This window comes from Paecilomyces variotii (genome assembly GCF_004022145.1).
Source record: "Paecilomyces variotii strain CBS 101075 chromosome Unknown C8Q69scaffold_1, whole genome shotgun sequence".
NCBI classification, from domain to species: Eukaryota; Fungi; Ascomycota; class Eurotiomycetes; order Eurotiales; family Thermoascaceae; genus Paecilomyces; species Paecilomyces variotii.
Window position 1 is genome coordinate 2,396,177 of NW_021167140.1, and position 26,259 is coordinate 2,422,435.

General features: G+C 48.4%; 14 protein-coding genes across 14 annotated transcripts; 9 read left to right on the forward strand and 5 right to left on the reverse strand.

Moving 5' to 3' along the window:
- Window positions 1-49: 49 nt before the first annotated feature.
- C8Q69DRAFT_451859 (putative magnesium and cobalt transport protein and translocase of inner mitochondrial membrane) lies at window positions 50-913 on the forward strand. The gene is made up of 2 exons (XM_028629520.1): window positions 50-278; window positions 475-913. The coding sequence occupies exons 1-2, from the start codon at window positions 173-175 to the stop codon at window positions 639-641; spliced, it is 273 nt and encodes a 90-aa protein (XP_028489274.1). The 5' UTR covers window positions 50-172; the 3' UTR covers window positions 642-913.
- On the reverse strand, window positions 914-2,346 carry C8Q69DRAFT_451862 (ribosomal protein L23/L15e core domain-containing protein). The gene is made up of 4 exons (XM_028629521.1): window positions 2,155-2,346; window positions 1,848-1,909; window positions 1,495-1,781; window positions 914-1,413 (listed from the first exon to the last, which is right to left on the reverse strand). Exons 1-4 carry the CDS (start codon window positions 2,171-2,173, stop codon window positions 1,326-1,328), a joined length of 456 nt encoding a protein of 151 aa, XP_028489275.1. The 5' UTR covers window positions 2,174-2,346; the 3' UTR covers window positions 914-1,325.
- On the forward strand, window positions 2,164-3,498 carry C8Q69DRAFT_31521 (putative methyltransferase-domain-containing protein). Its single transcript, XM_028627300.1, has one exon. The coding sequence runs from the start codon at window positions 2,583-2,585 to the stop codon at window positions 3,471-3,473; it is 891 nt and encodes a 296-aa protein (XP_028489276.1). The 5' UTR covers window positions 2,164-2,582; the 3' UTR covers window positions 3,474-3,498.
- Window positions 3,499-5,913, reverse strand: C8Q69DRAFT_31470 (putative transporter). Its single transcript, XM_028627293.1, has 6 exons — window positions 5,567-5,913; window positions 4,526-5,493; window positions 4,340-4,468; window positions 4,189-4,286; window positions 3,964-4,130; window positions 3,499-3,903 (listed from the first exon to the last, which is right to left on the reverse strand). The coding sequence occupies exons 1-6, from the start codon at window positions 5,749-5,751 to the stop codon at window positions 3,525-3,527; spliced, it is 1,926 nt and encodes a 641-aa protein (XP_028489277.1). The 5' UTR covers window positions 5,752-5,913; the 3' UTR covers window positions 3,499-3,524.
- Window positions 5,914-7,315: 1,402 nt separating this feature from the next.
- Window positions 7,316-8,740, forward strand: C8Q69DRAFT_394878 (eukaryotic peptide chain release factor subunit 1; the record flags this gene model as incomplete). Its single annotated transcript, XM_028627668.1, has 3 exons — window positions 7,316-7,436; window positions 7,498-7,547; window positions 7,604-8,740. The coding sequence occupies 3 exons, from the start codon at window positions 7,316-7,318 to the stop codon at window positions 8,738-8,740; spliced, it is 1,308 nt and encodes a 435-aa protein (XP_028489278.1).
- Window positions 8,741-9,425: 685 nt separating this feature from the next.
- Window positions 9,426-10,677, reverse strand: C8Q69DRAFT_31577 (Prephenate dehydratase-domain-containing protein). The gene is made up of 2 exons (XM_028627306.1): window positions 10,479-10,677; window positions 9,426-10,407 (listed from the first exon to the last, which is right to left on the reverse strand). Exons 1-2 carry the CDS (start codon window positions 10,530-10,532, stop codon window positions 9,523-9,525), a joined length of 939 nt encoding a protein of 312 aa, XP_028489279.1. The 5' UTR covers window positions 10,533-10,677; the 3' UTR covers window positions 9,426-9,522.
- Window positions 10,678-10,758: 81 nt separating this feature from the next.
- Window positions 10,759-12,253, forward strand: C8Q69DRAFT_451877 (hypothetical protein). Its single transcript, XM_028629522.1, has 2 exons — window positions 10,759-11,549; window positions 11,621-12,253. Exons 1-2 carry the CDS (start codon window positions 10,832-10,834, stop codon window positions 12,001-12,003), a joined length of 1,101 nt encoding a protein of 366 aa, XP_028489280.1. The 5' UTR covers window positions 10,759-10,831; the 3' UTR covers window positions 12,004-12,253.
- A 120-nt stretch (window positions 12,254-12,373) lies between these two features.
- C8Q69DRAFT_451881 (Der1-like family-domain-containing protein) lies at window positions 12,374-14,077 on the forward strand. Its single transcript, XM_028629523.1, has 5 exons — window positions 12,374-12,604; window positions 12,669-12,847; window positions 12,898-12,995; window positions 13,425-13,467; window positions 13,527-14,077. Exons 1-5 carry the CDS (start codon window positions 12,570-12,572, stop codon window positions 13,934-13,936), a joined length of 765 nt encoding a protein of 254 aa, XP_028489281.1. The 5' UTR covers window positions 12,374-12,569; the 3' UTR covers window positions 13,937-14,077.
- A 279-nt stretch (window positions 14,078-14,356) lies between these two features.
- On the forward strand, window positions 14,357-16,606 carry C8Q69DRAFT_451883 (pseudouridylate synthase family protein). The gene is made up of 5 exons (XM_028629524.1): window positions 14,357-14,602; window positions 14,683-14,839; window positions 14,914-15,545; window positions 15,600-15,826; window positions 15,886-16,606. Exons 1-5 carry the CDS (start codon window positions 14,500-14,502, stop codon window positions 16,234-16,236), a joined length of 1,470 nt encoding a protein of 489 aa, XP_028489282.1. The 5' UTR covers window positions 14,357-14,499; the 3' UTR covers window positions 16,237-16,606.
- A 95-nt stretch (window positions 16,607-16,701) lies between these two features.
- On the forward strand, window positions 16,702-18,292 carry C8Q69DRAFT_451885 (putative negative regulation of gluconeogenesis). Its single transcript, XM_028629525.1, has 4 exons — window positions 16,702-16,874; window positions 16,939-17,478; window positions 17,549-17,743; window positions 17,800-18,292. Exons 1-4 carry the CDS (start codon window positions 16,821-16,823, stop codon window positions 18,229-18,231), a joined length of 1,221 nt encoding a protein of 406 aa, XP_028489283.1. The 5' UTR covers window positions 16,702-16,820; the 3' UTR covers window positions 18,232-18,292.
- A 43-nt stretch (window positions 18,293-18,335) lies between these two features.
- On the reverse strand, window positions 18,336-19,870 carry C8Q69DRAFT_440717 (hypothetical protein; the record flags this gene model as incomplete). Its single annotated transcript, XM_028628681.1, has 2 exons — window positions 18,336-19,408; window positions 19,588-19,870. The coding sequence occupies 2 exons, from the start codon at window positions 19,868-19,870 to the stop codon at window positions 18,336-18,338; spliced, it is 1,356 nt and encodes a 451-aa protein (XP_028489284.1).
- Window positions 19,871-20,706: 836 nt separating this feature from the next.
- Window positions 20,707-22,067, reverse strand: C8Q69DRAFT_503164 (GDP-mannose transporter; the record flags this gene model as incomplete). Its single annotated transcript, XM_028632465.1, has 4 exons — window positions 20,707-21,152; window positions 21,218-21,592; window positions 21,666-21,753; window positions 21,822-22,067. 4 exons carry the CDS (start codon window positions 22,065-22,067, stop codon window positions 20,707-20,709), a joined length of 1,155 nt encoding a protein of 384 aa, XP_028489285.1.
- Window positions 22,068-23,317: 1,250 nt separating this feature from the next.
- Window positions 23,318-24,843, forward strand: C8Q69DRAFT_494960 (hypothetical protein). Its single transcript, XM_028632221.1, has 5 exons — window positions 23,318-23,706; window positions 23,765-23,878; window positions 23,942-24,253; window positions 24,311-24,420; window positions 24,474-24,843. The coding sequence occupies exons 2-5, from the start codon at window positions 23,797-23,799 to the stop codon at window positions 24,603-24,605; spliced, it is 636 nt and encodes a 211-aa protein (XP_028489286.1). The 5' UTR covers window positions 23,318-23,706; window positions 23,765-23,796; the 3' UTR covers window positions 24,606-24,843.
- Window positions 24,844-25,080: 237 nt separating this feature from the next.
- Window positions 25,081-26,259, forward strand: C8Q69DRAFT_451893 (putative NTP binding protein). The gene has a single exon (XM_028629526.1). It carries the CDS (start codon window positions 25,288-25,290, stop codon window positions 26,047-26,049), a length of 762 nt encoding a protein of 253 aa, XP_028489287.1. The 5' UTR covers window positions 25,081-25,287; the 3' UTR covers window positions 26,050-26,259.

Here is a 26,259-nt window from a genome sequence, read left to right on the forward strand (position 1 = left end):
CCGCCTTCGATTCTTACGCCGAAGCTTTGCTTCTCTTCAATCGAGGTGCCGCGGAAGTGCCCTTTGCAATTCAATTACCATTCGAGTCCAAACAGAAAATATCACGAGACTTCGTCAATTAACTGAAGCAAGAGAAGTTCCGCTTTTTTTTTCATATCTACAACAAGCAATCATGGACAGCCAAGCTCAAATCGACATTTCGAAGCTCAGCGCTTCCGACCGCAAGGAACTGAACCAGTTCCTGACGAACGAGGCTCAGAAGTCCAATATTCAGCAGAGTAAGTTTTGTTTGTCTCATTCATAAAAAAAGAGAATAATCCGGATGTTGTGTCCGTTGAATATATAACTTCCCATTGTTTCCCGGTCAATCGAACAGAACCATCTGTGTCCCTCTTTCCTACTCATAACACCCTTATTATCAACTTGATCAAAAGAACATTTAATAAGTTCATACTAACACTTCATTTCCAATAGCCGTCCACCACCTCGCCGATGTTTGCTGGAAGAAATGCATGACCGGCAAGATTTCCTCTGGCCGATTGGACCGAACCGAAGAGGCATGCGCTAATAACTGCGTTGAGAGATGGATGGATGCCAACCTGGCTGTTTTGAAGCACTTGGAGTCGCTACGAGGACAGTAAATGCATACATATAATCATATGTCATTGTCTGTTACCATGGAGGAGGAGGAGGGAGGGAATAAGAAAAGAATGTGGTCTTCTTTTTGATTGATTGAAGGAAGAAGACTGGGATTCTTTTCTCTTTTTCTTTCTTTTTGTTGAATACTGTATATTACTATCCGATGCGTACCATGAAACGTTAATAGGGCATGCGTGGACAAAACGGGTGATTGGCAAATCTTAATGACCACTTTACTTTGAATATATGTCTAGTAATTGAAGTCTAACAGGGTTGAGATGTGTACTTGGCTGCTGTTGTACTATGGACGTTCTATATTACCTATTGGACTGTAGGCCGCTACTTGGAGAAAGCTGCTGCTTAGCTAGGTCTTCCGCGGACTACGTTACTTATGGTAAAGGAAATGCACTCTCCAGAGTCCGGTCTGAGACTACACTTTGCAAGAATCATAGCAGCGTTTTAAGTTGACTATACAGAGACACTGTGCTGGCATCGTCTGTTTTTCGTATTTTCATTTTTCCCTACCACACAAGGAAGTAGGAGGCACATGTTCGCCTTTGAGCATCCCGTTCCGAACATTTTTAAAATAATCATTCAGCCCGTGGTTCAGCTGTTGCAACTAACTGCGTGACTGATCTCTTGTAAAATATAGCGCGAAAACCCCACCGGAACCCAAGGAAAACACTTTAGACGATGGCCAGCTTGGTAGCGGCAATGTCCAGAGCATCGACATCAGGAGTCAGGCGAGCGAAGGCCTTCTTGGAGCCATCGGGTCTGCATGAAAAAAGTCAGATAACCATACCACCAGTAATTCGCGACCGCTTTAATTCATGGGCGAGGATTTTTTTTCCATACCTGACCAGAGTGTTGATCTTGACAGTGTCGACATCGTACAGCTTCTTCAGAGCCTGCTTGATCTGTCGCTTGTTCGCCTTGACATCCACAATGAAGACCAGGGTGTTGTTCTCCTCAATCTTCTTCATCGCACTCTCGGTGTTCAGGGGGTGGATGATGACCTTGTGCTCGTCGAGGCGGGGAGCATGAGGGATGGACTTGCGAGGGTACTTCGGCGTCCGAGAGAGCTGGAGGGTCTTCGGGCGGTGGAAGGTGGTCGAGGTACGGATCTTGCGGGCCTTCTTCGCCTGTTCATCCACATCTTAGTATTTCGAATCTCGTCAATGGAGCAGGTAAATGGAATGTAAACGTACACCGGCGCCCTTCAGCACAGCCTTGGCGGCAGCACCGGCCTTGTCGCTGGGCTTCGTCGTCCCTGTTTGAAGAAGAAGCAAAAGTCAGCGGCTTGTCGTGAAAAAAGATCTCAGGAAATAGCGAGAATGCAATTCCTGCGTATCGTTCTCTTCTCGAATTGTTTTCAATATCGAATCGGCCTCAAGATCTTCTCCATGTCACACTTTGTATGACGAAATTCCGATGGCGCCCGATATACCACAGTCTTCGAAGAAAACGATATTCAGAGAAACCTGAATGCGAGATGATCTGGATATCCATCTTTACCTTTCTTAACTGGAGCCATGGCTGTCTGTCGGCGTGCTCGTCGTTGTTGTCGCGATAGTCGAGAGTCGAATTCTTTGGAGAGTATTCGCTTAGCGAAAACCCTAGGACTGCTGTGGGTCACCTGACCTGCCGCGGCGGTGTTGGGCTTTGCCGAGTGCCCTAGAGACTAACAGGACTTTAGCGTATCCGGTAACTAACTCTTCCAGATCAACTCCCTTCCACGCACGGACTCTTAATCAGCAAAAGTCGCGATAGTCGCATCAGACAACAGACAACAGGCCTTTGTCTGTGACTTTGGAGCGCTACGAGGACTCTTTCATCTGTCTAGTTAGAAGGATCATGGCAAAGATGTCTTCTAGCAACTGCTAATCAATTGCCATTATATATCATTATTCATTTCAGAGTCTTCTCTCGAAGTCCATCTCATAATGACAGCCAAGAAGACACCCAAGAAACTTTCGCAGCTTTCACGCGGCCGTCCACCAACGCTGCGTGCGGGTCGTCCAGCCTTATCTGCAAAGGCGACCAGAAATTTGATCCGTTCTCACCATCGGCTCTTGAAAGCACGTGCGCAGGCTCTAGAAGCAGGTGATGACGATCTAGTCCGCAAGCTTGATAGTCAGATTCAGGCGAATGGTGGGTTAGAGAGTTATCAGCTCGCCAGCAAGATTGGACAATCGCTGGAGCGAGGTGGTGATACCAGCAAGCTCTTGATTGAATGGATCAACTCGACGTTGAGGGAGCTCAAAGGGACTCCATTCAAACTGCGCGTGCTTGAGGTCGGAGCACTTAGTACAAAAAATGCGTGTTCTTTGAACCCATTTCTCGACGTCACTAGGATCGATCTACATTCTCAGGAACCCGGTATTCAGCAGCAGGATTTTATGGAGAGGCCCCTCCCTGCTTCGCATGAAGATCAGTTCCATCTAATCAGTCTGTCGCTGGTACTGAATTACGTGCCGGACGCCATCGGGCGAGGCGAGATGCTCAAGCGCTGTGTGAATTTCCTCACAGACGTGTTTCCTTCTGGGTGCCCAATGACGGGTTTCAAGCCCTTGCTGTTCCTTGTGCTACCAGCTGCGTGTGTTACCAATTCAAGATATCTCACAGAAGAGAAATTGCGACGAATAATGTCCAGTATAGGCTTCTCTCTGGCCAGAAGCAAAACGACCTCCAAACTGATATATCAGCTCTGGGAATATAGCGCAACTCCAGATAAAATGCTCTTCAAGAAGGAAGTGATCAATCCTGGCAGGACCAGAAACAATTTCGCCATCGTTCTCCGCGACAGCCTCTCAGCATCTGTGTCAGAGACATAGTCACCAAGGGCAAATCCAACGAAGATAGACTTTGGCTTGAAATGGGCTCTCCTAATTTGCCGACATAGCCTCTCTGGGCAAGAATGCCCAAACTGTCCCGACCACGGCCATTGCCGACGATGCCACCAGCAGAACCCAGTCCAGCACTCTTTCTCCGCGAGGAATATCATTTCCAAAAATCTTCAGGTAGAAAGCAAGAGGCAAAATGATGCATATCGTGAAGCAGAGGGAAGATCCCATCAACGCCATAATGCGATCGAACGCTGGAAAGACGATAGCAATGAATACAATCAGCGCGATAAGAAAGATGCGAATCGCTATTCTGACTGTCTGGTGGATCCTCTCTTTGGAAGGTGAATGGAGGGACGCGGATTCACTTTGTGAATCAACGCCGCAGATGACTTCGCAGATGGCGATTAGCGGCCGACAGCTACATGATAGTCAGCCATCTGAGAATGTTACATGTTCTCTCTGATGGAATGTCACTTACTTGAGTGGCGTCTTCGTGATGGGGATAATCGCAATGAATATCACAACGCAGATCGAGAGTCCGCGTGGGTAACCTTCAGTTAGCAGAACATTGGATGTGATTTCATCCCGCACGCCAGGTCCAAACATTAGCCAGCCAATAATAGCCATGGTGCAATCGAGGCCGTACTGACAGGGGGACACGTTAGCATAAGGTGCCCCAACAGATATCCCTGGAGTCTCTTACCGTGAAGAAGTATGTGGCTCGCAGACTCTTCCCGTATTTATGAGGATGTCTCATGTCTCGATAAATGTTAGGAAACACGCCATGTCCACCCCAAGGAGCTAAATAAGACGATTAGAGGATGATTGTCGACTCTTTACGAAGAACCACTCACACATTATGAGGCCGAAACTGAGAGGGAGCGTCGCCCAGCTGTCTGGGAAAAGACTGGTTCTGGCTGGCTCGAGCAGCGAGCCGGGGGCTCTCGGTTTCAGAAACCCGTCGATGATCACTATGAGTACAACTAAGGCCTCTTAGTAACTCATGTTATTTTCATTCGGATGGAGAAAGATCGCCTTACTCGATGTGCAAGAAATGATACCTAAAACACTGGTGACGCTCAAAAGTCGTAGAGGAACGAAATTTAGAGGAATGAGAATGAGCCCGCATATGATCTTCCACTGGAGAAGACCCAATCCTGGTATCAACGCGTCGAGACTATCGGCGAAAAGCACAACAAGTGCGACACAAGCTCCTATAAGCTCGAGGGAAAACAGGATACTCGTTACCACACGTGCTGGCTGGCCAAAGCTGATATATGCCAGGTCGGCGTATGTGACAAGACTTCGATCAACGTCGAGGCACTTAGCAAGAACCTTAGCTGTGTAGGCTGTGGCCATAGCCGCAAAGAGAAGAAATGGCAGACCAATGAGCCAACCAGCATATTTGATACCCAACGGCAGACTCAGAAGACCGACCCCGATTAGAACGTTTACCGAGTTGAAGATGGTTTGTGGCACGGTCGATTGCCCAACAACGACGTTCTCCTTGGTCCCATCTTCATGCTCGATTTGCTTGACGAGCAACGGTTCTCTATCCGCATCCCGCCCCGCAACAATAGGCGGGTGTTCTTGAATGGCTTTCACCGGTTGTCTGCTAGATATGCGGCTGATACGAGATGCGACCGAGCCGTATGATGCCCCGTATGCTCCTTCAGGAGGGGAGGCCACGTGTATATCCGGCAGTCCTGTGTTTGGAAGTGGTTTCTTGGACGGTCCAAGACCGCTGTCGCTGCCATAATCGGCAATGGCTGTTCTAGGCCAGACGTCTCTTGCTTCCGAGTTATCACCGAGAAGTGGCTGGTCCTCTCTTCGTCCAAAGGCTGTGGGCGTTTCTTCTCCATCAGAATATTCCGATTCACTCGTAAAGTACGAGGATCCCCATAGGTTAACCTCTGGGAAACCTGCCGCTCTCTGCCATGAGCGTGCGAAATTGTCGATGCTGTTTACCCCGCCGGCATTTCGGAGGCGTATAGACATAGAAGAGGACCTTAAGGTGCGGAGGTAGACATTAGTAATTGAGAAAGCATATACAAACGGCCGCAACGGTGTTTTGAAATTACCTTTGTCTCGAGAGAGTCGGATTCTCTGCGTCATAATCATTATCGTCGTTACCGTAAGTCGTTTGTTTGTGCGAATGTGATGATGGAGAGGACGCGAGCCGCGAGATGCCCGATCCTTGACTGGTAGAATGACCGCTTCCTCCATCGCCTACAGGGCTGAATGGCCGTGTATTGGAGGGATTCATTATACCCTCCTACAGGAGAGAGCTGCGTCGCGAGGAAGGAGATAAAAGATGCAGTAATTGGATAGCAGCAATCGGTTGAAACCTATAGTAAGTAGCCAATGGGACAGAAGCTCCGACGTCGACAAATGCGCAAATAAAAGAATTTTTTGCTTCCCTAGGGAGCTAGATACGTCGTCTCAGAGTTGTCTGCAAGGTGGACACGTGAAATCGGATGTTCAGATAGATCGACATAGAAGCTTCGAGCTTGGAGAGAGACAATGACGTTTTATTTGTGACGGCTAGCGGATAGCTCTGTTGGTGCCAGCTTCAATAGCCCCATGAAAATATGCCAGGCAAAAAATCAGAAGAAGAACGAGAGAAAGCAATTGAGAGAGATGAAAATCACTCCAGATCGCAGGGCGTTATCATCAACAGCTCCGACGCCCTTACGGAAGTTTTGTGGGGTTTGCTGATAAGCTTGCCGTGGTTCCCAAGACCCGCTAAGTAGCAAGAGGGGAACAAACCGTGTGTACGGAGTAGTAATAACTATTTAACTATTTTTGCGGTACAAAGACAGGCGACCGCAAAATAATTATTTTATCGCGCCAATTGCAAAGCCTTCAATAGGGAATGATACTGTAATACTTGGCATGAGGGGAGGTTGTTCTGTTCAGATGAAGTAGGTATTGGCGAGCAAACGTTGAGGGGGGACTGCTGTTATCGGAGGATTCTCATTCTTGAGGACCTCATCCATCACGCTTTGACTAATGAGAATCAGTATTGTAAGTTTGGAAAGATCTCAAGAAACTAGAGCGCCAAGTGTTCTTAGCATGTGCGCATGAGGTGGAACCTATCTTCCATGATGTCCATCTGATCTATACCATATCGAACTGCTAGTGCTCGTTGTGGGAGAGATAAGTACGCGGTTCTTGTTTATGACAGCACATATTTCCTGGGTAATACGTGATATAAACAGCCCGGGGGGATGATCGGAGGTTTGAGGAGGCTAGCAGTGAATAATAGTCCGAGCGCGATGTAGCGAGATGACCCCGTAATAATCGCTGCCGGCACTTGTGAATCCCACATCTACGGAGTAGTGTTATGGGACCTTCGCACAGAAATAATACTCGCGTGTAGACAGACCATTATCGATGAGAAGAGCTGCCAAGAGCAGTGATATAGCACACACACGACTTGAAATAGATACTAGACTAATACTAGATATTATAATAATAAATCCAGGGGTATTTCACGAACACAAAGAAGTAGGGTTCCAACCGCCACCCTCCAGTGTGACGAGGCAACGTGGTGGTGGATTATGTCAGCTCCGCGGCGCGTTGACCTATAATCCTGCCTCCCCCACAGTACCTGAACGAAATTTACTCGAACAACCCCGCTGGACTGGACTGCCCGACCGGCTTGAAGGTACGTCTTAACACTCAGTTCCCGTTGTTTTCTGGTGATGGAAGAAGTAGACTTGAATCGTTCTATTGTTCTCTTACAAAACTGACCTCTTGCGCGGAATAGCTCCGACGGACGGACAATCCTTTCTTACCATCCCGGTCGCACACCAGCGTCGCCCAAGATGAGCGCGCCTCAGGCGAACGAGGCGGAGAAGAACATCGAGATATGGAAGGTTAAGAAACTCATCAAGCGCCTTGAGGCGGCGCGTGGAAATGGCACGTCGATGATTTCGCTGATCATCCGTAAGTATATCCAGGGTTTCCAGACATCTTAACTTCGCCGCTGACTATAGCCCCTCCCCAGCCCCGAAGGACCAGGTGTCCCGAGCCGCGAAGATGTTGGCAGAAGAATTCGTATGTCTACTCTCACCGTTGAACCATACCCTTATACACCGGCTAACTGTTTCAAGGGAACTGCTTCCAACATCAAATCGCGTGTGAACCGTCTCTCTGTCCTTTCCGCCATTACCTCCACCCAGCAGCGTCTCAAGCTCTACACCAGGGTCCCCCCGAACGGCCTCGTCATCTACTGTGGTGAAATTATCACTGCGGAAGGAAAGGAAAGGAAGATTAACATCGACTTCGAGCCTTTCAAGCCTATCAACACCTCCCTGTATCTTTGTGACAACAAGTTCCATACAGAGGCACTGAGCGAGCTGTTGGAATCGGACCAGAAGTTTGGTTTCATCATTATGGACGGAAACGGTGCTCTCTTTGGTACATTGAGTGGAAACACTAGAGAGATCGTCCACAAATTCTCCGTTGACCTGCCCAAGAAGCACGGACGTGGTGGTCAGTCTGCTCTGCGTTTCGCCCGTCTGCGAGAGGAGAAGCGTCACAACTATGTCCGCAAGGTTGCTGAACTTGCAGTTCAGAACTTCATCACCAATGACAAGGTCAATGTGGCGGGTCTGATTCTGGCCGGTTCTGCTGATTTCAAGAACGATCTGAACCAGTCTGACATGTTCGACAACCGCCTGCAATCAAAGGTCATCAAGGTCGTGGATGTTTCCTACGGTGGTGAGAACGGATTCAACCAGGCTATTGAACTCGCTTCTGAGACTCTGGGCAACGTGAAGTTCATCCAGGAGAAGAAGCTGATCGGCAAGTATTTCGAAGAGATCAGTCAGGACACTGGAAGAGTCTGCTACGGTATTGAGGATACTCTGAAGGCATTGGAGTTGGGTGCTGCGGAGATATTGATCGTGTACGAGAACCTTGATATCACTCGCTGGGTCCTGAAAAACTCCAACGGTGAGGAGATAATTCTCCACACTACCAAGGCGCAGGAGTCGAACCGAGAGCTTTTCATGGACAAGGAGACTGGCCAGGAGATGGAGATTGTCGAGCAGACATCCCTGTTGGAATGGCTGGCGGAGAAGTACAAGGATTTCGGCGCCACGCTAGAGTTCGTGTCCGACAAATCCAGCGAAGGAAACCAGTTCGTCAAAGGCTTCGGTGGTATCGGCGCGATCCTCCGTTACAAGGTCAACTTCGAACAACTTGCTGATTTCGATGATGAGGATGAATTCTATGATGGTACGTAACCTCATAGCGCGTTCTAGATTTTCACGACTATATGCTGACCATGTATGCCTAGATTGACGGTTTGGCAACCTCGCAGAGAGCGAGGAGGGAGGCCCAGAGATCCAGTCGACGGATACTCTGACGGATCGTCCGCTGGCACGCAAAGACGGCATCCATGTGATGCCTGAAGCTGCTGCCACGCGTACCATGACGCCACCTAATCCGAGCTCTATCAAACTGCTCAAAGGTATGATCCGTTGTTCTAGCCGCAAGGCTAAGTTTGTCCATGTTGATGCAGTGGAAACTAACCAAGACCAGGACCATCCAAGCTCCGCGCTATGGAGACTTGTACTTACTAAGAGAACCCGCGGTCCATACTGAGCACAATAGAAATTTGAGGGGGATTGTGAATTCGTTAAGAGTATCTGGTTTCTGTCCCAACAAGCTAGGCTGAGAAGGACCAGCGCCACAGTCTATCTTGGCTTGGTAGTTCCACAAATATTCCCCTGTATCCAAGAGACTGCAGAATTCAGCTATTTCGTTGACCTTCCGTCTTTTTATGCAGCGTATTTGCCGCTGCATTTCACAAATATGCAAACAGTCGGTCATTTCCCAAGTGTTGCACCTGCCTTCTTCTACCAGAGATCATCTGGCACTGTTGTGAACAGCCATTCAATGGAACGCTCATTACCAAGCACCCTGCTGCATCCAAGAGAATGGTCCATATATGATTGTATTGCTCGAGGCTTTTGGAAACAAAGAGATCCTTGCTTCCCACGTAGTCCCAGGTCTTTGCGCGTGTTCAGGAAATCTGCTCATCCCAAGTCCCCAGATTTCGGCAGCTCTCCGTGACCTTTCCTAGATCCTCCAGCAATTGACCAACAGTCTCGTCATTTGGAGAACTAGTAGTCTCACTGCATTCTACGAAGAAAACGTAGTGCCATGGCTTGCTCCGGCTTGGTCGGGTGTTAATGCTCGTAAGATTTTGACCATGTGTCTTGAAAACAAGCAGAGCATCTGCAAGCGCCCCAGGAGAGGAATGATTGACCGTGAATGAGACAAGCGTTTTTCTTTTCGCAGGGGATTGTTCATTTTTCTCCGCGGACCCAGCATTAGCCAGACTCGGGGGGTATGAGCTTGCAGTCTGTTCTGATCGAATATTCCTCACTATTAGAAACCTTGTCGTATTGTCATCTTTATCCTCAATGTTTGCCTCCAGAATATCGGCCCCGTGGTACTCCGCAGCAAAGCTGCTTGCAATCGCCGCACTTTGACCGGTCTCATCCCGTGCAGCAATCTCGGCGGCTTTTGACGTCGAAGACACATCTTGCTTCTCCACCCCCTTGAAGTGCTCGGAGAGAAACTTCTCACACTGGCCCCAGGCCTGGGGGTGCGTATATAGTTTATTTATGAAATCATAACTGCCAGATGCGGAGGGTGCGGTGCCTTTTCGAGCCAGAAGACAGTGATGCACGGTAAGATAGTACTCGCCGCAGATCTCAATATCACTATATACCCGGTCGCGGTCAGCTAAGAGGTCCAGGGTCTGGACAACTGAGCCATTCGTCGAATTCTCAAAGGGGATCGCGGCGTAATCAGCGTCGTTCTGTTGGACCGCGGAGAAGATATCGGCAAATGTTGGGCAGGGGGTCAATTCAGCTGAGCGACCAAAACATTCAAGTGCGGCCTGTAATGAGACGAGGAGTTAGCACTACGGGTTATATATTGTCTTTGTTGAGCAGGGCATAAATTTCTTACCTGATGAGAGAAGGATGCCGCGGGGCCCAGGAACGCAACCCGGAGTCGCTGCATGGCTCCTAGGAAATGCTGACGGTTGTGTGATATGGGTATTATGAAAGTGAGAAGGAGTAATGATTATAAACATCCATCCCCGAAGCAAAATAACCCGAGACTCTGCAAGTATTATTGCTGTCGCTAGGACACGCCCTTCCAACTGATCCCCGCGACATCGGAGAACTTCGCATTGTCCGGCAGAACAAACAAGGCAAACCGTGGATATCTCCGCAGTTTATTCCGCGACATCTACTCTATATCTTAAAAGCCGAAAACTCCCAATCATTGGTACTCATGGCGCTTGGGAGTCTATCAATATGAGTTTCGCAGCAAGAGGCAATGGTCCGTTGCGTCGCTGGGTATCTTTAAGTGGAAGGGCACCCCGATCTGTTCGCCCTTCCTCTTCCCTATCAGAGCGCTTTCACCAAGAGTTAACGACGCGCCGGTTGCCTCTTATTTATGACTATTTATCCCCTCAACCTTCTCATCTTCTGAACTTATCTCTTGTCGGATATGTTCCTGAACTGGCTCCCGAGACGTCCCTTGGTGATGCTGGCGGGATTCTCCCACTGATCAGCTCCCCCTCCCGTATGGCTGTCGGTCATCACTTGGTGTATTTTCCGCCCCAGGTGACATTGTCGCAGCTCCTACCGGACGGAACAGATGTTTTACATACACCCGGAGAGCCATTTAATAGGCGGATGTGGGCCGGAGGTCGAGTAAGGTTCCCTCAACAAGGAGGTCCACTACTCGACGGCAGACGCGCAGTCTGTATTGAAGGTATTCGAGATGTCAAGGTTAAAGGACTGGACGGGCAAGAGAAGATCTTTGTCGGTATCGAGAGACGGGTCGCCACAGTAGGAGAACAAGAGACCGAAGAGAAAATCAGAAGCCGGGTCTGGCAAGCCAGCGAAGAGGACTTCGGAGACGCAGAGATCATTGAGAGACGAGACCTAGTCTTTTTGCGAGAGAAAACACCGGAACAATTACAGAACGATAAGGCTTCTTTCTCCAAGGGTGGTAGGATCGTAAAGCGTGCGCAGAGCCAATTCACATTTGTTGTTTGTTCAAATTGATGATAACTGACATTTCTTTCTTCAAAAAAGCGCCTTCAGATCCTGAACTCAGCTTTAAGCTCAGACCAAACAAGGCGTTGCTGTTTCGCTACTCAGCTCTTACATTCAATGCTCATTCTATTCATCTCGACAAGTCCTACGCTCAGGATGTTGAGGGATATCGCAATCTACTCGTCCACGGACCATTGTCACTAACTTTACTTCTCACTGTTCTTCGATGCCATTTATACAAGCTGGGGCGTGTGATCAGGGATATTGAATATAGAAACCTTGCCCCTCTCTATGTATGTGAGGAGATGACTATTTGTGCGAAGCCTAAGCGTGGCCTCGACACGAACCAGTGGGAGGTATGGATTGCAGGTGAGGATGGGGGACTCACCGTCAGAGGAACCGTCCGCACAAGTGAACTATAGAAGCATACATTTAGAATTTCACAAGTGCAGCCTGAGAATATTATCGCAGCTCGACTCTTCAAAATGCTACGATACTCCCATGGTGTTGTATACAGAAGCAATAAACACACCTTTCCATTCGAGTTCCCCTGACTCCAATAAATCAGAGTGATACTATATATTATGGATATTTATTTCTTTCCTCTTCGTACTTCCGCTAGTTACATATACCTGGAGTTTCATTGCGAAACTCTTCTCCTTTATCTTTTTTCGCTTCTGTATTGATTACTTAATCGAGGCCCGCACCGAACTTGGTAGAAAGCTGGTGTTGCCTAAAATTGCACCTGGAAACCTCCGGATAAACGACGCACCGGGTAATTTGTGGATTAGCGGCTCGCATCTTTTTAAGCTTCAAAAAGAACACAGTTCACTTCTTCCTCTTCTCTTCTCTTTACGCTCTGCTGCCATTCTCGACAGAGCATCCAACACGCCTCGTAACTGCAGGCGATAGAGGGTCTGTGACAGTGATATCACGGCAGTGTGTCGCAAGCCCAGAGGGTTAAGGTCGCCCTTTATTTATCCTAGACATGGACATATTCTGGGCGGCACCTCCTATCTCAAGGTAACATTTCCCTCAACTTTCCAGTGGATATCCGATCAATGGTCTAATTCTATGTTTTAAACAGGACCATTACAGCACTTACATTCGTGCAGTCTGCTCTGTTCTACGGAGGATTGCTCAGTGGATATCACTTAGTGTTTCTCCCATGGAATCTTCTCAAACTCCCTCCGCAAATATGGAGACTTGCCACTCCTTTTTTCCTCACAGGGCCGAACATCGGGTTTCTCTACGACCTCTATTTCAGTATGCGCTTATGATGTTCCAGGCGGAGCGCAACGCTAACCGATACCCAGTGTATACCTATAGCAGCGCTTTAGAGAATGATTCTCCCCTCTTCAGCATGCCCGGGGACTACTTCATTTATGTTATTTTTGTAGGCACTGTCATAGTGGTAAGTCATGAGGCTGCTGGATCCAATCTACCGCAACTTGAACATGGTCGCTCCATAGAACATGTCCTTGCGCATATCACCCTTGCCTTACTCTTTTATTTGTCACCTCGCATTATCTGCCCGCCCAGCCTGTTCCTAGCTGCAGCGGTTCCTGGAAACGAGGGAGATTACCCCTGCACCTTGTACAGTCCCTCATTCGCAAAAAAATCCTTAAGGGGCTGTATCGGGTGTGGGAATGGTGGGATGGCCTATGAGATAGCCGTCGTAAACTATCCGTTTTACGTGCGGTGGTTATGGTGCCCTACATTTATTTCACATACACCAAATCTATATTCTTTTCCTAAATATCACTCGTCTTATGCATTCTTAAGTCCTGGGATTTTCCGCGTGGCCCAGCCACAGTATCAGCATTTACTGACATTCCGGAAGCTCACCGCAGGTTTTCTCTTGGGGGGCTTCGTCTTCACTGGTGGTGAGTGATGTGTTGCGGTAAAGCTGTGTAATGATAATATCCCAAGCTGACCCATGTAGCACTGATCCTTGCGTTTGCCTATACCTATGCCCAGGAGAACCGGGGTAAGAAGGTGAGGTTCTTTATAATCAATATTCCTGTGGTGTTCCTGCCATGGGCTATACTCGCCCTCACTCTCGTAACGAAAGGAGGGCATGCAACAGCAGTGGACGGTACCGGTATTCTCGCGGCTCATCTCTATCAATTCCTGGTCCGCATCTATCCGGAGTTTGGGGGTGGCAGAAAATTTATCACCACACCTGGTTTTGTCCAGAGATGGTTTGGCGGCAACCGACAGGCCTACCGTACCTATGGAACGGCATATAGGCCCCCGCGGCAGCCCTCGCAGGCATCGTCTGGCGGATGGAGTTCGTCCTTCACAGACTCCTGGAGCGCTCGGGGTGCCGGTAGGAGACTGGGCGGTGATTAGGGTAGGTTTACCAAATACTCCGTCGGTAGGCGTGCATCCATTAGTCGAATATGAGAACCCTATGTACGAGAACAAGAAGCTTGCAATGTCGCATCAGTTATTCATAGTGAGCGATAATATAATATTAGATTTCTATCGACTATATCTGCAGCGTAGGCCGCCATTTTGCGTTAGATGCGACCACAGTAGCGTAGAGAATCGGCTGGCATTCTCACTTGTTTACAGCCCGCCCTCTTTTCTTGCTCCTGAGTCCTGACAAGCGATACAAAAAATTACTTTCTAACAGCGCAAGAAAACTTTAACCGGCGTGGACCATCCAGAATTCCAGACTGACATTGATTGAAGCGTCGGTGGCAGACTGGCCGCTTGAGACTCCGGCGCTAACCCGATTTGTCGCTGGAGCTGTTGCCGCACTTCAAAATTTCCTTTACCAAGATCGACAAACTCTTTCCTCGCGACTCAAAGAGCAGCGGTACGCCTTTTCATCCAGAAGCACCCTCGCTCACCCTCTTCGACTTGCCTTTCAACGGCTCGATTGCAATTTCCTGCACAGGCCGTCCAAAATGGCAGCCGCGGAAAATGGCGATTTCGCCATCAAGCCTGAGGCGGTGACACCCAACATTCCCACCTCAGAGTGGCCGCTTCTGCTGAAGAATTATGACAAGCGTGAGTATATCTATCATCATGTTCGGTGCATGGGGTTATCTCTGTGAATGGCAGAGGCTGACTGTTCGGTTTTGCTGCAGTGCTCGTTAGAACCGGTCACTTCACACCAATCCCTGCTGGATGCACTCCTTACAAGCGTGACTTGAAGTCTTATATCAGTTCCGGTGTGATCAACCTTGACAAGCCGGCGAACCCCTCCAGTCATGAAGTCGTCGCATGGATGAAGCGAATTCTGAGGTAAGATTATAACCAATCAAATGGGAGAGAGCGTTGGACCCTGTGCTAAATTTTCCTCTTCTTTTTTTTTACAGAGTCGAGAAGACCGGTCACAGCGGCACTCTGGACCCGAAGGTTACTGGGTGCTTGATCGTCTGTATCGATCGTGCTACTCGTCTCGTGAAGTCGCAGCAGGGTGCTGGTAAGGAGTACGTTTGCGTTATTCGTCTCCATGACAAGCTTCCCGGCGGTGAGGCGCAATTCGCGCGTGCTCTGGAGACCTTGACTGGTGCTCTCTTCCAGAGACCGCCGTTGATCTCCGCCGTCAAGCGTCAACTCCGTATCAGAACTATTCACGAGAGCAAGCTCTACGAGTTTGACAATGACCGACACCTGGGTGTCTTCTGGGTTAGCTGCGAGGCAGGCACCTATATCCGAACTCTCTGTGTTCACCTGGGTCTGCTCTTGGGTGTTGGTGCCCACATGCAGGAGCTTAGACGTGTGCGCAGTGGAGCTATGGACGAGCAGGATGGAATGGTTACTCTTCACGATGTTCTGGACGCCCAGTGGTTGATGGACAACCAGCGCGACGAGTCGTACTTGAGAAAGGTTATCCGCCCGTTGGAGACTCTGCTCACTACGTACAAGCGTATCGTTGTCAAGGACAGTGCCGTCAATGCTGTGTGCTACGGTGCCAAGCTTATGATTCCCGGTCTCCTGCGATTTGGTGGGTTTCCTGCATCACAAGGCAGTGTACGAATTTAGCTGACTTTTTTCACAGAGGCTGGTATCGAAGTTGGCGAGGAGGTCGTTCTTATGACCACCAAGGGTGAGGCTATTGCCCTTGGTATTGCTCAGATGTCTACTGTCGAGCTTTCTACATGCGACCACGGTGTCGTGGCGAAGGTCAAGCGTTGCATTATGGAGCGTGACTTGTACCCCCGCAGATGGGGTATGGGTCCTGTTGCTCTGGAGAAGAAGAAGCTGAAGTCGGATGGAAAGTTGGACGTATGTTAACCCTGGGTATCCAGCGCCGTTTCACCGTGAGTGTACTGACTTCGATGCAGAAATACGGCCGTCCCAACGAGGCCACCCCCGCCAAGTGGAACAATGAGTACAAGGACTACAACGCTCCCCTGGGAACCACCGAGCAGCCCGCTACCGAGACGACTTCCAAGGAAGATGTCCTATCTGCTCCCCCAGTGCCGCCAACCGGTGATACCAACGGTGTCCCATCATCCCCAGCTGGCAAGATGGATGTTGATGAGGACAATGACGAGAAGAAGAAGCGGAAGAGACATGAAGGCGAGACTCCAGAGGAGCGCGCTGAGCGTAAGCGCAAGAAGAAGGAGAAGAAGGAAAAGAAGGAGAGGAGAAAGTCGAAGCAGAAGGAGGACGACAGTGAGGACAGCGATTAAATGCCCCTCAGAGAAGGCGCCCCTCTTGCTCTGTGATGCGCCATTGCTGGACGGGGCTCTTCTACTACCGTGCTCTTTCGGGCGTGTCGGTCATCTATTGGGACGTGTTCCTGTAACATATGCTGTTTCTTCTTGGGCGGAGTCTCGGAATCATTTTCTTACGTTTGCTCGATCTGGTCAAAAATCTGTTTCTTCTTTTTTCAGCAAGGACTCAATGGGAAAAAGTGTGTGCAAGAAAACAGTGAAGCTAATTCTGTTAATTGAAATTCCTTCCCAAATGAGCCCATACTATTATCCTTTATCTACTTGTAATTCTTGTTGTAGGTTTTGTAGTTGGAGCGACGAGTGAATATGCTGGTGTCATGCTGTGTTGGCGGCGTGCGTGGCCAGTAGTAGTGATGTAGACTAGAGGACTTACCATACTTATCCCGGGATCTCCACATGCGACCACGCTTATCCCCGGAACTCCCCTCCTCCAACTGCTGCCCGCTAACAAACTGGCAGTGATCCTTTCAATCTAACATCGGACGACACAGGCATACCAGAATTTACTCCTCTGTGAAGGAGGATCACGTTCCTTCAATATGGCTGCAGAGGTCACATCTACAAAACTGAACGCAGAGAGCCATCTCCTTCTGGTACTTCGCCACCAGTTGCTTTCCCCGACTTATTGCATGATCGTCTTTCTCTAACCTCATACAGGACCAACCCCTACTTCGCCTTCCCCATGAGTTGGCACGCCGAAATTTCAAGTCTGCTCAGCGAGTAATCGAACGTGAGAAGGAATATGTACTCCCAGCGCTCAAAGAGGCAGCAAATGCTTCTCTATCCGGAAGCCATGGCCCAGACCAGACCCTCGCCTCCCTCGACGCTATGATATCCCGCATGCAAGGTCTGAAACGGAAGATGGAGTCCCTACAGGAGGATGAGAAGAAGATCCATATGCAGTCGCGGAAGCGGATACAGCACCTGGAAGATCTTTACAAGATCCCCAGTCTCGCTGACGTGAAATATGACGAGTGGTCGCGGGTGCGGCTGGACAGGCTGTTGGTGGATCATATGCTACGTTCGGGGTACACGGAGAGTGCGAAACAGTTAGCAAAGGAGAAGGGTATCGAAGAACTGGTCGATCTGGGCGTCTTCGTCCAATGTCAGCGCATTGCGGAGAGCTTGCGGAAGGGAGAGGTTAAGGAAGCGCTCCAGTGGTGTGCGGAGAACAAGGCAGCTTTGAAGAAGAATCAGGTACGTTATGATACGTGTAACCGAAGTGATACAGTCAAAACCGAACGATAGAAACTGACTTGCCGTGTAGCATAATCTAGAGTTCGAGCTGAGACTGCAGCAATACATCGAGATCGTGAGGACAGGCCGAAAGGAGAGGTTCCTCGAAGCCATGCAGCATGCACGAAAGTATCTCGCCCCTCATATCGATACCCAATCCAAACAGATACATCAAGCAGCCGGTCTTCTCGCATTTTCTTCGGGTACCAATGCAGAACCCTACAAGGTACGTTTTGTCTCTAGACAGAGGGTTTGCTTAGCATGATCCTAACCGTCTTCTAGTCGATGTACTCGCCAAATAGATGGACATATCTCTCAGATCTGTTTATTCGCACCCACCATGAGCTGCTATCGCTACCATCCCGGCCACTTCTCCATATTGCCCTGTCGGCCGGTCTGTCAGCCCTGAAAACGCCTTCGTGTCACTCTGCATACACCTCTTCGAGTTCCAACGCCCGCTCTACCTCCACTTGTGTATGTCCGATCTGTTCGACAGAGCTCAACGAGCTTGCACGTAACATGCCATATGCCCATCATACAAAGAGCTACGTCGAGAATGACCCCGTCGTCTTGCCTAACGGCCGGATCTACGGACGGGATCGGTTGATGGAGATGAGTCGAAAAGTTAGCTCCGTTGAGGAAGGAAAGGTCAAAGATCCGGTAACTGGGGAAGTATTCGACGAGACAGATCTGAAGAAGGTGTACATCACTTGATGAAATAACGGTATCCAAAGGACATGGATAGGAAATAGTAATTAAATCATTTGAAGATTAGTACATACATTAAGGTACATCATTGATTTTAGTTAGTCTAGTCTCTAAGGACTCTCACTGTCAGAATCGTCTCTGGCCCTCTTCTTCCCACCTGTTTTCCCTTTCTGAACCGACGACTTAGCCGGCTTACTATTCTCATTCCCTTTTATCTCGAACACGTACGTCCTTGCCTCTCTTTCCTCCCCTCTCCACCCTCCTCTTCCACCATCGCGGCCCTCGATATGTCCCAGCGTCCGCGCATGAGAGTAACCAGGATAGGCAGCCCATGGGAACTTGAAGCTCGTAACAACCCGTAGACCGGCATGTCGTGCCAAGTCCCTTATATTCCAAAGGGTATATGGCTCACCTTCGAACAGTGTGACCACTATCTGGCCCGGTGCTGTCATCTTCGTTTTCCAACGATCCAACTTCGCAGGGACTTTGGCTCTATCAGACCCATCCATCTCATCGTTGTCATCATCATCACTATACTCCGACCCGAAATCCTCATCAGAATCCACATCCCCCTCAACATCCATCGGCGTAGAAAGCAACGGCAAACAACTCTTGAAGAACGCCACAAGAAGCTCCTGATTCGCACGCACTTGCCGATTCACGTCCGTCGAAAGACCACCAACATGCGGGAAATTAAAGCATATAACATCCCACGGCCCACCAGTCGTCTGATGGGAATTGCTATCAACGCCGCGTTTAGCGTTCTCCCACGCTACGCGCTGCGGATAGCGTCGTGGAAAACCAGCGCGGACGAGTTTCCCACCACCGACTGCAGAGCCGAGTTTTCGAGCGTCAACTGAATATAGGACTTTTGGTCCTCGTTTGTCGTGGTGGGTTTGGGGGTTGTCATTGTTGTCCTTGGGGGGTTGTTTAGTCTCTTCTTCGTCTTCGTCATCATCTTCATTTTCATCGTTGCTCTTTCCAACGGTTTCCTCGAAGGGGGATTTCTCCCCCCCGGCAGAATCCTCTACTTTCTTCCCTGAAAAAGTAGAAAGGAAGTCCTTGATAGTTTCCTCGACATGGGGATATTTGGAAGATAGCGTCTCTTTGGAATCATAGCATGTGGCCAGGATGTCCCTACATCGATAATGTAGAGCTAGGGAACGCGCGAATGAGAAGTCTCCTATGTGCATTGTCAGTGATTTTTATTCTCTCTTTTTTTTTGATAATTCCATCAATGAGCAAAAAAATAATAATAAACAATTGATTTGTAAAAATATAATTAATAAAAAAAACATAGCAACATCATGCAAAGCAAAAAAAAAAAAAAAAAAAAAAAAAAAAGTCACAAGTTCAACTCACCCTCCCCAACCAACAAAATCCTATCCTTCTTCCCAAACGGCACCGTGACCTTAACATCCTGTTTCGCCTGCTGTGGTTTCACGGAATCATCATTCTTATTATGATTGTTATTATTCTTCCCCCGTCCAGCTATCGACCCTGACGAGGTCGATAACTTGGAGAAAGTGTGCATTTTTCTATTACCGCCACCGCCGCTGCCATTTCCGCGAGGATGCTGAGATTTTCGAGCAGGTCCGTCTGCATGGTTGTAATTGGGGATGCGGGGTTTTTTGGATTTGCCCATTTTTCTTTTGGTTGTTTTCTTTTCTTTTTTCTTTTTTCCCCTTATATATATATATATTCTGTGACTGTATGTCAGACTGGCAGGGGTATATATTTCACTTGGGAGATGATGTCGCGGGCATCCATATATGATGGGGTTTCCTTTGTGGGTATAGTAAAAATTTTGGCGCGCGCGCCGATTTAGTCTGGACTCTTGCATGAAGTCGCGTAAATGAAAAGATGCAAGACTACCTACCTACCTTTAGGTCTGGTAATTGTATGTACGTACACTCATATGGAGACTCTTTAAAGGAGATGTTTTCAAGATCGAAGAACTGTATTCTATTAGATAATTTTTCCCTTTTTTTTTAACATATTCTAGGCGTCAGGCTGCAGACCACCAGAAGAGACACCTTGACATTAAAAAGAAGCAGGCATTCTATACGCCAGATAATTTGTATATACAAGCCCGGATAGTCCATCCTCACCGATCATGAAACAAACCTCGCCACGACCAAACCAGAAGAATCAAGAAAGATGCAGCGTCATTAATATAAAGTACTGCATAAGTCACAATGCAAGAAAATGCAAATCTACACAGACATGCAACGAAACGGGCTGTGTAAATGGAAGGGATGATAGTACAGTTCATCGCGTAACATATCATCCGCAATAGCCCACTATTCGCTTTCTCAGCCACCAGGTGAGAGAGCCTGGATGAGTCGAATTGGAAGCGTATCGGCAACTCAGACCAGTTTCTCAACCTCACCACACGGTCGCAGGCGGCATCAAACAAAAGAAGAATTTTCTCGACCATGCAACGTCAAGCATCATCGGATGATGCAAACTACTGATGGTTTACGACCTCAGTCCGTCCCTGATGCTCTGGCTGCTAGCGCTAACCGGGCCCGGGTTGGCCGTGGGCAGGACACCGATCTTCGGCTTAGCGTTCTGCTTAACCTTGGCGATGGCATACACAATACCACTGACGAAACCAACAACGATGGCGGAAACACTGGGGAAGGTAACCGGAGCATCGAAGAAGATCAGACCGGACAGAGCAATGGGAAGCTTGTTCAACGCGCCAACCATGGAGTATGTCGTCGAGGAGGTGACACGCACACACCATGCGGAGGTGTAGGAGATGAAGACCGAAGAGAGACCGGAAAGAATCATGGCCATGATAATGTTGTTGCGGCTTTCCACGGGGAAGTTGCGGTTAATGTTGGCCGAGGACCAATCCTCAGCCAAGAGCGTGAAAACGATGAGGACGGGAATAGACAGCAGGTTGTTGTAGAACATGGCTGGGAGATAAGTAGTTAGAAACCGACCACATCCTGAAGACGCAAGACCCACTAGGAATACTTACTGTCAAAGTCCTTGAAGTTGGTCAGCTTGATACGCTTGCGCATGCCCAGCACATAGGACGAGGTGCACAAGCAGTTGATAAGCATCCAGATGTAACCAGCATTGAGAGTCGACACCTTGGAAGTAGCATCGGCACCGCTGCTCTCCACGGCATGCTTGATGTCTGCCCAGGCAGCAATGATCGAACTCAGCACCATGAGACCGAAGGAGAACAAGGTGAGACCCGTAACAGAGCCGCCGAACCAGAGAACCTCACCATATGCGATAAGGATGATGGTCAGGTTCTTGAAAATGGTGTACACGGGTATCGAAAGGAACTGCAGAGCCTTGGAGCCAGTGTAGATCATGCCGATGAGAAGGAGGGTGATAGGGAACCCTGAGAGAAAATAGTATCAGCACCAGAACAAGGAACAAAGGGATTGACCCCTGAAATAAGCATATCAACATACACTTCTTGGCTTCATCTGAGCTGAAATTCCGGTAGGTGATCAGTCCAAATGACTTGCAGCTTTGAATCGCGACAATGCAGACGATAGACTATTAGAAGAAAGGGTTCAAATCAGCACAGGCGCTTGCAATACAGCTACGTATCAGGGTAAACTCACCTGGATACAGAGCAAGAAGAAGTTGAGGTTGAAATCCAAGCCCGACAGAACATATTTGTTCATCACCGTCATCAAGATCGATGAACCACAGTATGCGAGAACCGGGAGAATCGGATTGTTGGAGATAGAGCCCGATGGATGCGTGGATCTTGTCTGGTGCACAGGCGCAGCCTCAAAGGCCTTGCTGCCCTGGTCGAGCTTGTCCATCTCGATGGTGTAGTCGTCTCTCTTCTTATCTTCGGCCATGTTGACAATGGTGCTGGTGTACGGAGAAGAGCGAGAGGGTTAACGGAAAACGAGACAAGAAACGTGGTCGGTCGCGGGACCGCAAGAAGAAGAACTAAGGAACGTGGGAAAGTTGGCCACGAGACGCCCTCCACAAGGTGAGAAAGAAGAAAGAATCTGGAAGGAAAAAGGGTGCTTCGAACGCGGAAAAGGGACGTTCTGGCAAAGGGATGGAGTTTTGCTGTCCAAAACGTCCGAGTCTCGCCTGGCGCTAATTAATTTCCGGCCTGCGACCTCCGGGCGAGGCTCTGCATCTCTCTCTATCACTTATTATTATTGGGGGCGGTTGGGATATTCGACAGCACATACGCCCTCGATTCTTAGCTTTGCTTGTTTGTTTTCTACTTCCTATTGCATCTGTTCTATTATCCTTCTTTCAATGATGTCCAGTAACTAAACCCACGGTGGCTGACCTCCGCGCCCACAGTCCCGCCACCTTCTGATCTAAAAACTGAGACATAAGATATTTTTAATGCAAGACGAGAACCTATGGATTATTATTCCCCCGTACGGTTTAGTCTTGCCGCCTTCGGCATCGTCGCTCTAGTACGCTGTATTATAATCACTACCGCCTGCTTCACCTTGAATATACTGGTATAGATAAGGCGTGAATTAGCGTGGTATCATGGAATTCCTCGTCGGCATTATGTATACTGAATTCACTAGGATTGATCAATGCTATCGATCCTCATATTATATTGAATTTAGGGCGGGGGTTTATCTATATTAGTTTAGGTGGATGTTGGGATTTATAGGGAATATTCTCTTACCCTATTATATATCACTTTCCTATGAAAGAGACGCCAATTAAGTGCGCAGTTCTGCCGGATGAGCTATATAATTTGAGAGAGATAATTATTAAACGTATAGAGCTAGTGCCAAGGAACGAAGAAAAGATCTATATAGGGGGGAGGATCACTAACGCAGTGGAGATCTATAAGAAGAGTATATTTATTCAAGAGGCTTGTCAAGGGATGGATCAGATTTTGTAGTTTTCTCTCTTCTATTTTCATCTCTCTTTTATTGTTATACTCTAGGGAGATATGATTGTTACGATCCGGACCCAGAGAATCTCATGGCTCTCTTTCGAGAATAAGCTCATCGCCGGGCTTAATATTGAGGACAGTCGAGAAACTGTGGAGGAGTTAGGTAGAGCCTTTCCTTGGCCTGGTGCCTGGCTTCCTGCCTACTATGCAACATTAGGCATATAACAACTGCTCCTTTTCTTTTTCTGGAACTCAACCTCAATCTCATCTTTCTCCATTTCACTCCAATCCATCATCTCTTGACTCCACGTTTTGTCTCGTCGAGCAACAGTGTCTATCGCAGATAAACTTCCTTCTGGGGTCTGATAATCTTGCCTTTCCTCGTGTCTAACATCACTTCTCACCCTTACTAGAGCCTCTTCTTTGCTTCTATCGAGCTCACTTGTCCATTTCTGACGACCTCATTGTTCTCTTGTCTGACATAGATCTCCGTCTTTTTTAAGCCCGCTTCGCTCTCGAAAGACTTCACCATGTCTCAGATTGCCCGTCGGGTGCTCAATAGAGCCAGAGCGATGCTGCATTCTCTGAAGGAGAGGCTTACGGAGGAGCCGAATGCACGTCAAGAAGTGGACGAAATCTCGGAGGAAATGAACAAACTACTGACCTTGGCAGCTAGCAACTTAAGATTGCCAGACGTAACGGACATGTTTGGTCTGTCGCTAGACAAGCGGTTGGAGATGTGGAAGTTGGACAAACGGGATATCATCGCAGTGCCGGAAGTTGTTCGTAAGTCTATATATTTTGAACGCTATTGCCTTGTGAAGATTCCCTAGCTTCTGACTTTCCCAGTTTCCTGTATTGAGGAGATAGAGCGAGTGACGGGAAGAGCTCCAGTTCGCGGGCGGTCCAACATCATGTTACAAGCGTGCGTCAGAGGAGAACAGCAACGTATTGCTGCTATCGATACAAACAGACCGAAAAAGCCTATCACCCTCACCGCTAACACGCAGCTTGAGCTCCCAATTATGTACAAAGGCCAACCCGTCCTTCTGAGTGGAAAGTCAGATTATAGCATATGGCACGGTGACCGTGTAATGTCTACCAGCCTGGTAATCTGCGAAGTGAAAGATAATAGCTTCGCCGAATGCCTGGCGTATATGGGTATGTTGAGTAAGAATATCACGTCTCTGAATGTAACTAACTAATCATATTATATAGCTATGGTACGCAAGATCCGGAGACAAGAGTGCAGAATAAACACTAAGATTTACGGTTGTGTCACTGATGGCCAGGAGTTCACTTTTTTATACATCGATGAGAATGACAAGGTAACCTATACTCGGTTTATTCTATATGACAGCGCTGATGCTTGCATTCACAGTACTCTGTCTGGCGAAGCCAATGCTGGGATATGCATCTAGCGAAAGATGAGATATGGACGCACTTAGTCCGTATCACAAGATTCGCCAGTGCACTTTCTGAGTACTTCGGTGAAGACAGTTATGCCATTTGAATATACCTTATCGCACCCCTAGAGTAAGAGTAAAATGCTGTTTTATATTATCCCCGATTAAAGCTAGATCAAACTTAGAAGGATCTGGGTTCAACTGCAGAGGGTTTTTTAGCATCATTTTAGTTGTGAGTTAAAATGCAATCAGGATCCCTCCAGTATAAGCATTCTCATAAGAAAGGCAAGTAAATGATTCTCGGTGGATGCAGAATAGTGGCCCAAAACATATGACAGAGCTTTAAAGCGACAGCTTGCCACTGGGAGTTACTGTACAAGTAGAAGTATACAGACTCCATCCATGGTCGTCATTTTTGGCATCGTTTTCACAGGTCTTTATATTCTAGATGTAATTGAGAATACGATCCTAGTACAAATCATTCAAATAAGATACGTTTGTAGCTACCGTCTAGCGATCAAATCCAACTGAAGCGCTGTCTGTAAATCCACATGGCAGATATGCATATCTAACTTTTAACTAATCGGCCATAAACGGTCCGTTTTCAGGGACCAACGTTGATCAGGCGGGTCACGACCATCCGTTCGCATGGGATAATTTGGCGAGCAATAATAAACAAGATCGACCCTCGTCCATTCCTCTCCTGTCTCATTAGGAAAAGGTTCTAAGTTAACCAGCAAAACGATTCCTCCGTGAGCCTTTGTCCGAACACACATACAGACACACACAATGTCCGCGCCCCTCGACCCCGTGGTCTCCTCCATCATCGACCGCAACAATCCCGTCACGAACTCTGAGGAATTCGACGAAGACGCGATCTTCGAAGCTCTCGAGAACGAAGATGACTCTGCATACCGGTCGCGTCGTGTTGAGCAGCTCTCTGCTGAATTAAAATCCGCCCAAGATGCCGTGCGTTCCATCCAGCGCGACGCTGCCTCGAACATTACGACCGTCCACGACGCGCTCTATCCTACCTTATCGAATGACCAGGCCCTTCTCGATTTCACAACCCAGAATCAGCGGTGCGTTGTACACTTCGCCCATCCAGATTTCGCAAAGTGCGGCGTGATGGATGAGCATCTCCGTCTCTTGGCATCACGGCACTACGAGGTGCGGTTCGCCCGCGTTGATGTGCGCGATTGTCCCTTCGTCGTGGAGAAATTGAACGTACGCATCTTGCCGTGTGTCATTGGCTTCGTTGATGGCGTTGGTGTCGAACGAGTTCTGGGATTCGAGGGGCTGGGATCAGGAAGTCGGGACGGCGTTAAAGGCTTCAGGACTGTCGAATTGGAAAAGAGACTGGTTACCAAGGGTGTGCTCTCCAGGAGAAAACTGGCTGAGGATGGAGGACCTGGTATCTCCGGGCCAGGTGACAGCGATAGTGAGAGTGAGGACGACCGTCAGCGGAGAGGTCAGCGCGGAGCGATTCGCAGTGGGAACGCGAGGAATAGACATGCCGCTGAGGATGACGACGATGATGATTGGGACTAGGAATGGAATTCCCAGAGTGGGTTGCTTCCTACAGTACTTTAACATGCGGCCCCTAGATATTTTTGGGTTGCTTCTGATTCATCGATACCCCGAAACGAGAAAATAGCAATTAACAGACAAAAGATATGGAGACAAACTTCCATGACTTTCAAGGAACACTGAGAAAGAAGTGCGTATTACTGCCTTAATCAACGGAAACCTGTAGATATT

What these genes read in the sequence shown, in the direction of transcription:
- C8Q69DRAFT_451893 (XM_028629526.1), top strand. Translation starts at nt 25,288, where the DNA reads ATGTCCGCGCCCCTCGACCCCGTGGTCTCCTCCATCATCGACCGCAAC.
- C8Q69DRAFT_31577 (XM_028627306.1), bottom strand. Translation starts at nt 10,532, where the DNA reads ATGCAGCGACTCCGGGTTGCGTTCCTGGGCCCCGCGGCATCCTTCTCT. An exon ending in CGGCATCCTTCTCTCATCAG is followed by an intron (nt 10,408 to 10,478) that starts GTAAGAAATTTA and finishes GTCTCATTACAG; the next exon opens with GCCGCACTTGAATGTTTTGG.
- C8Q69DRAFT_451885 (XM_028629525.1), top strand. Translation starts at nt 16,821, where the DNA reads ATGGCTGCAGAGGTCACATCTACAAAACTGAACGCAGAGAGCCATCTC. An exon ending in CAGAGAGCCATCTCCTTCTG is followed by an intron (nt 16,875 to 16,938) that starts GTACTTCGCCAC and finishes AACCTCATACAG; the next exon opens with GACCAACCCCTACTTCGCCT. An exon ending in CCAATGCAGAACCCTACAAG is followed by an intron (nt 17,744 to 17,799) that starts GTACGTTTTGTC and finishes ACCGTCTTCTAG; the next exon opens with TCGATGTACTCGCCAAATAG.
- C8Q69DRAFT_494960 (XM_028632221.1), top strand. Translation starts at nt 23,797, where the DNA reads ATGTTTGGTCTGTCGCTAGACAAGCGGTTGGAGATGTGGAAGTTGGAC. An exon ending in CGCAGTGCCGGAAGTTGTTC is followed by an intron (nt 23,879 to 23,941) that starts GTAAGTCTATAT and finishes TGACTTTCCCAG; the next exon opens with TTTCCTGTATTGAGGAGATA. An exon ending in CGAATGCCTGGCGTATATGG is followed by an intron (nt 24,254 to 24,310) that starts GTATGTTGAGTA and finishes CATATTATATAG; the next exon opens with CTATGGTACGCAAGATCCGG.
- C8Q69DRAFT_451881 (XM_028629523.1), top strand. Translation starts at nt 12,570, where the DNA reads ATGGACATATTCTGGGCGGCACCTCCTATCTCAAG. An exon ending in TCTCTACGACCTCTATTTCA is followed by an intron (nt 12,848 to 12,897) that starts GTATGCGCTTAT and finishes ACCGATACCCAG; the next exon opens with TGTATACCTATAGCAGCGCT. An exon ending in GGGCTTCGTCTTCACTGGTG is followed by an intron (nt 13,468 to 13,526) that starts GTGAGTGATGTG and finishes TGACCCATGTAG; the next exon opens with CACTGATCCTTGCGTTTGCC.
- C8Q69DRAFT_451859 (XM_028629520.1), top strand. Translation starts at nt 173, where the DNA reads ATGGACAGCCAAGCTCAAATCGACATTTCGAAGCTCAGCGCTTCCGAC. An exon ending in GAAGTCCAATATTCAGCAGA is followed by an intron (nt 279 to 474) that starts GTAAGTTTTGTT and finishes CATTTCCAATAG; the next exon opens with CCGTCCACCACCTCGCCGAT.
- C8Q69DRAFT_31470 (XM_028627293.1), bottom strand. Translation starts at nt 5,751, where the DNA reads ATGAATCCCTCCAATACACGGCCATTCAGCCCTGTAGGCGATGGAGGA. An exon ending in TATCATTTCTTGCACATCGA is followed by an intron (nt 4,469 to 4,525) that starts GTAAGGCGATCT and finishes AAGAGGCCTTAG; the next exon opens with TTGTACTCATAGTGATCATC. An exon ending in GAGCCACATACTTCTTCACG is followed by an intron (nt 4,131 to 4,188) that starts GTAAGAGACTCC and finishes TCCCCCTGTCAG; the next exon opens with TACGGCCTCGATTGCACCAT.
- C8Q69DRAFT_451883 (XM_028629524.1), top strand. Translation starts at nt 14,500, where the DNA reads ATGGCAGCCGCGGAAAATGGCGATTTCGCCATCAAGCCTGAGGCGGTG. An exon ending in TGGATGAAGCGAATTCTGAG is followed by an intron (nt 14,840 to 14,913) that starts GTAAGATTATAA and finishes TTTTTTTTACAG; the next exon opens with AGTCGAGAAGACCGGTCACA. An exon ending in TCCCGGTCTCCTGCGATTTG is followed by an intron (nt 15,546 to 15,599) that starts GTGGGTTTCCTG and finishes CTTTTTTCACAG; the next exon opens with AGGCTGGTATCGAAGTTGGC.
- C8Q69DRAFT_31521 (XM_028627300.1), top strand. Translation starts at nt 2,583, where the DNA reads ATGACAGCCAAGAAGACACCCAAGAAACTTTCGCAGCTTTCACGCGGC.
- C8Q69DRAFT_451862 (XM_028629521.1), bottom strand. An exon ending in CTGTGCTGAAGGGCGCCGGT is followed by an intron (nt 1,782 to 1,847) that starts GTACGTTTACAT and finishes GTGGATGAACAG; the next exon opens with GCGAAGAAGGCCCGCAAGAT. An exon ending in AAGATCAACACTCTGGTCAG is followed by an intron (nt 1,414 to 1,494) that starts GTATGGAAAAAA and finishes TTTTTCATGCAG; the next exon opens with ACCCGATGGCTCCAAGAAGG.
- C8Q69DRAFT_451877 (XM_028629522.1), top strand. Translation starts at nt 10,832, where the DNA reads ATGAGTTTCGCAGCAAGAGGCAATGGTCCGTTGCGTCGCTGGGTATCT. An exon ending in GGGTGGTAGGATCGTAAAGC is followed by an intron (nt 11,550 to 11,620) that starts GTGCGCAGAGCC and finishes TCTTCAAAAAAG; the next exon opens with CGCCTTCAGATCCTGAACTC.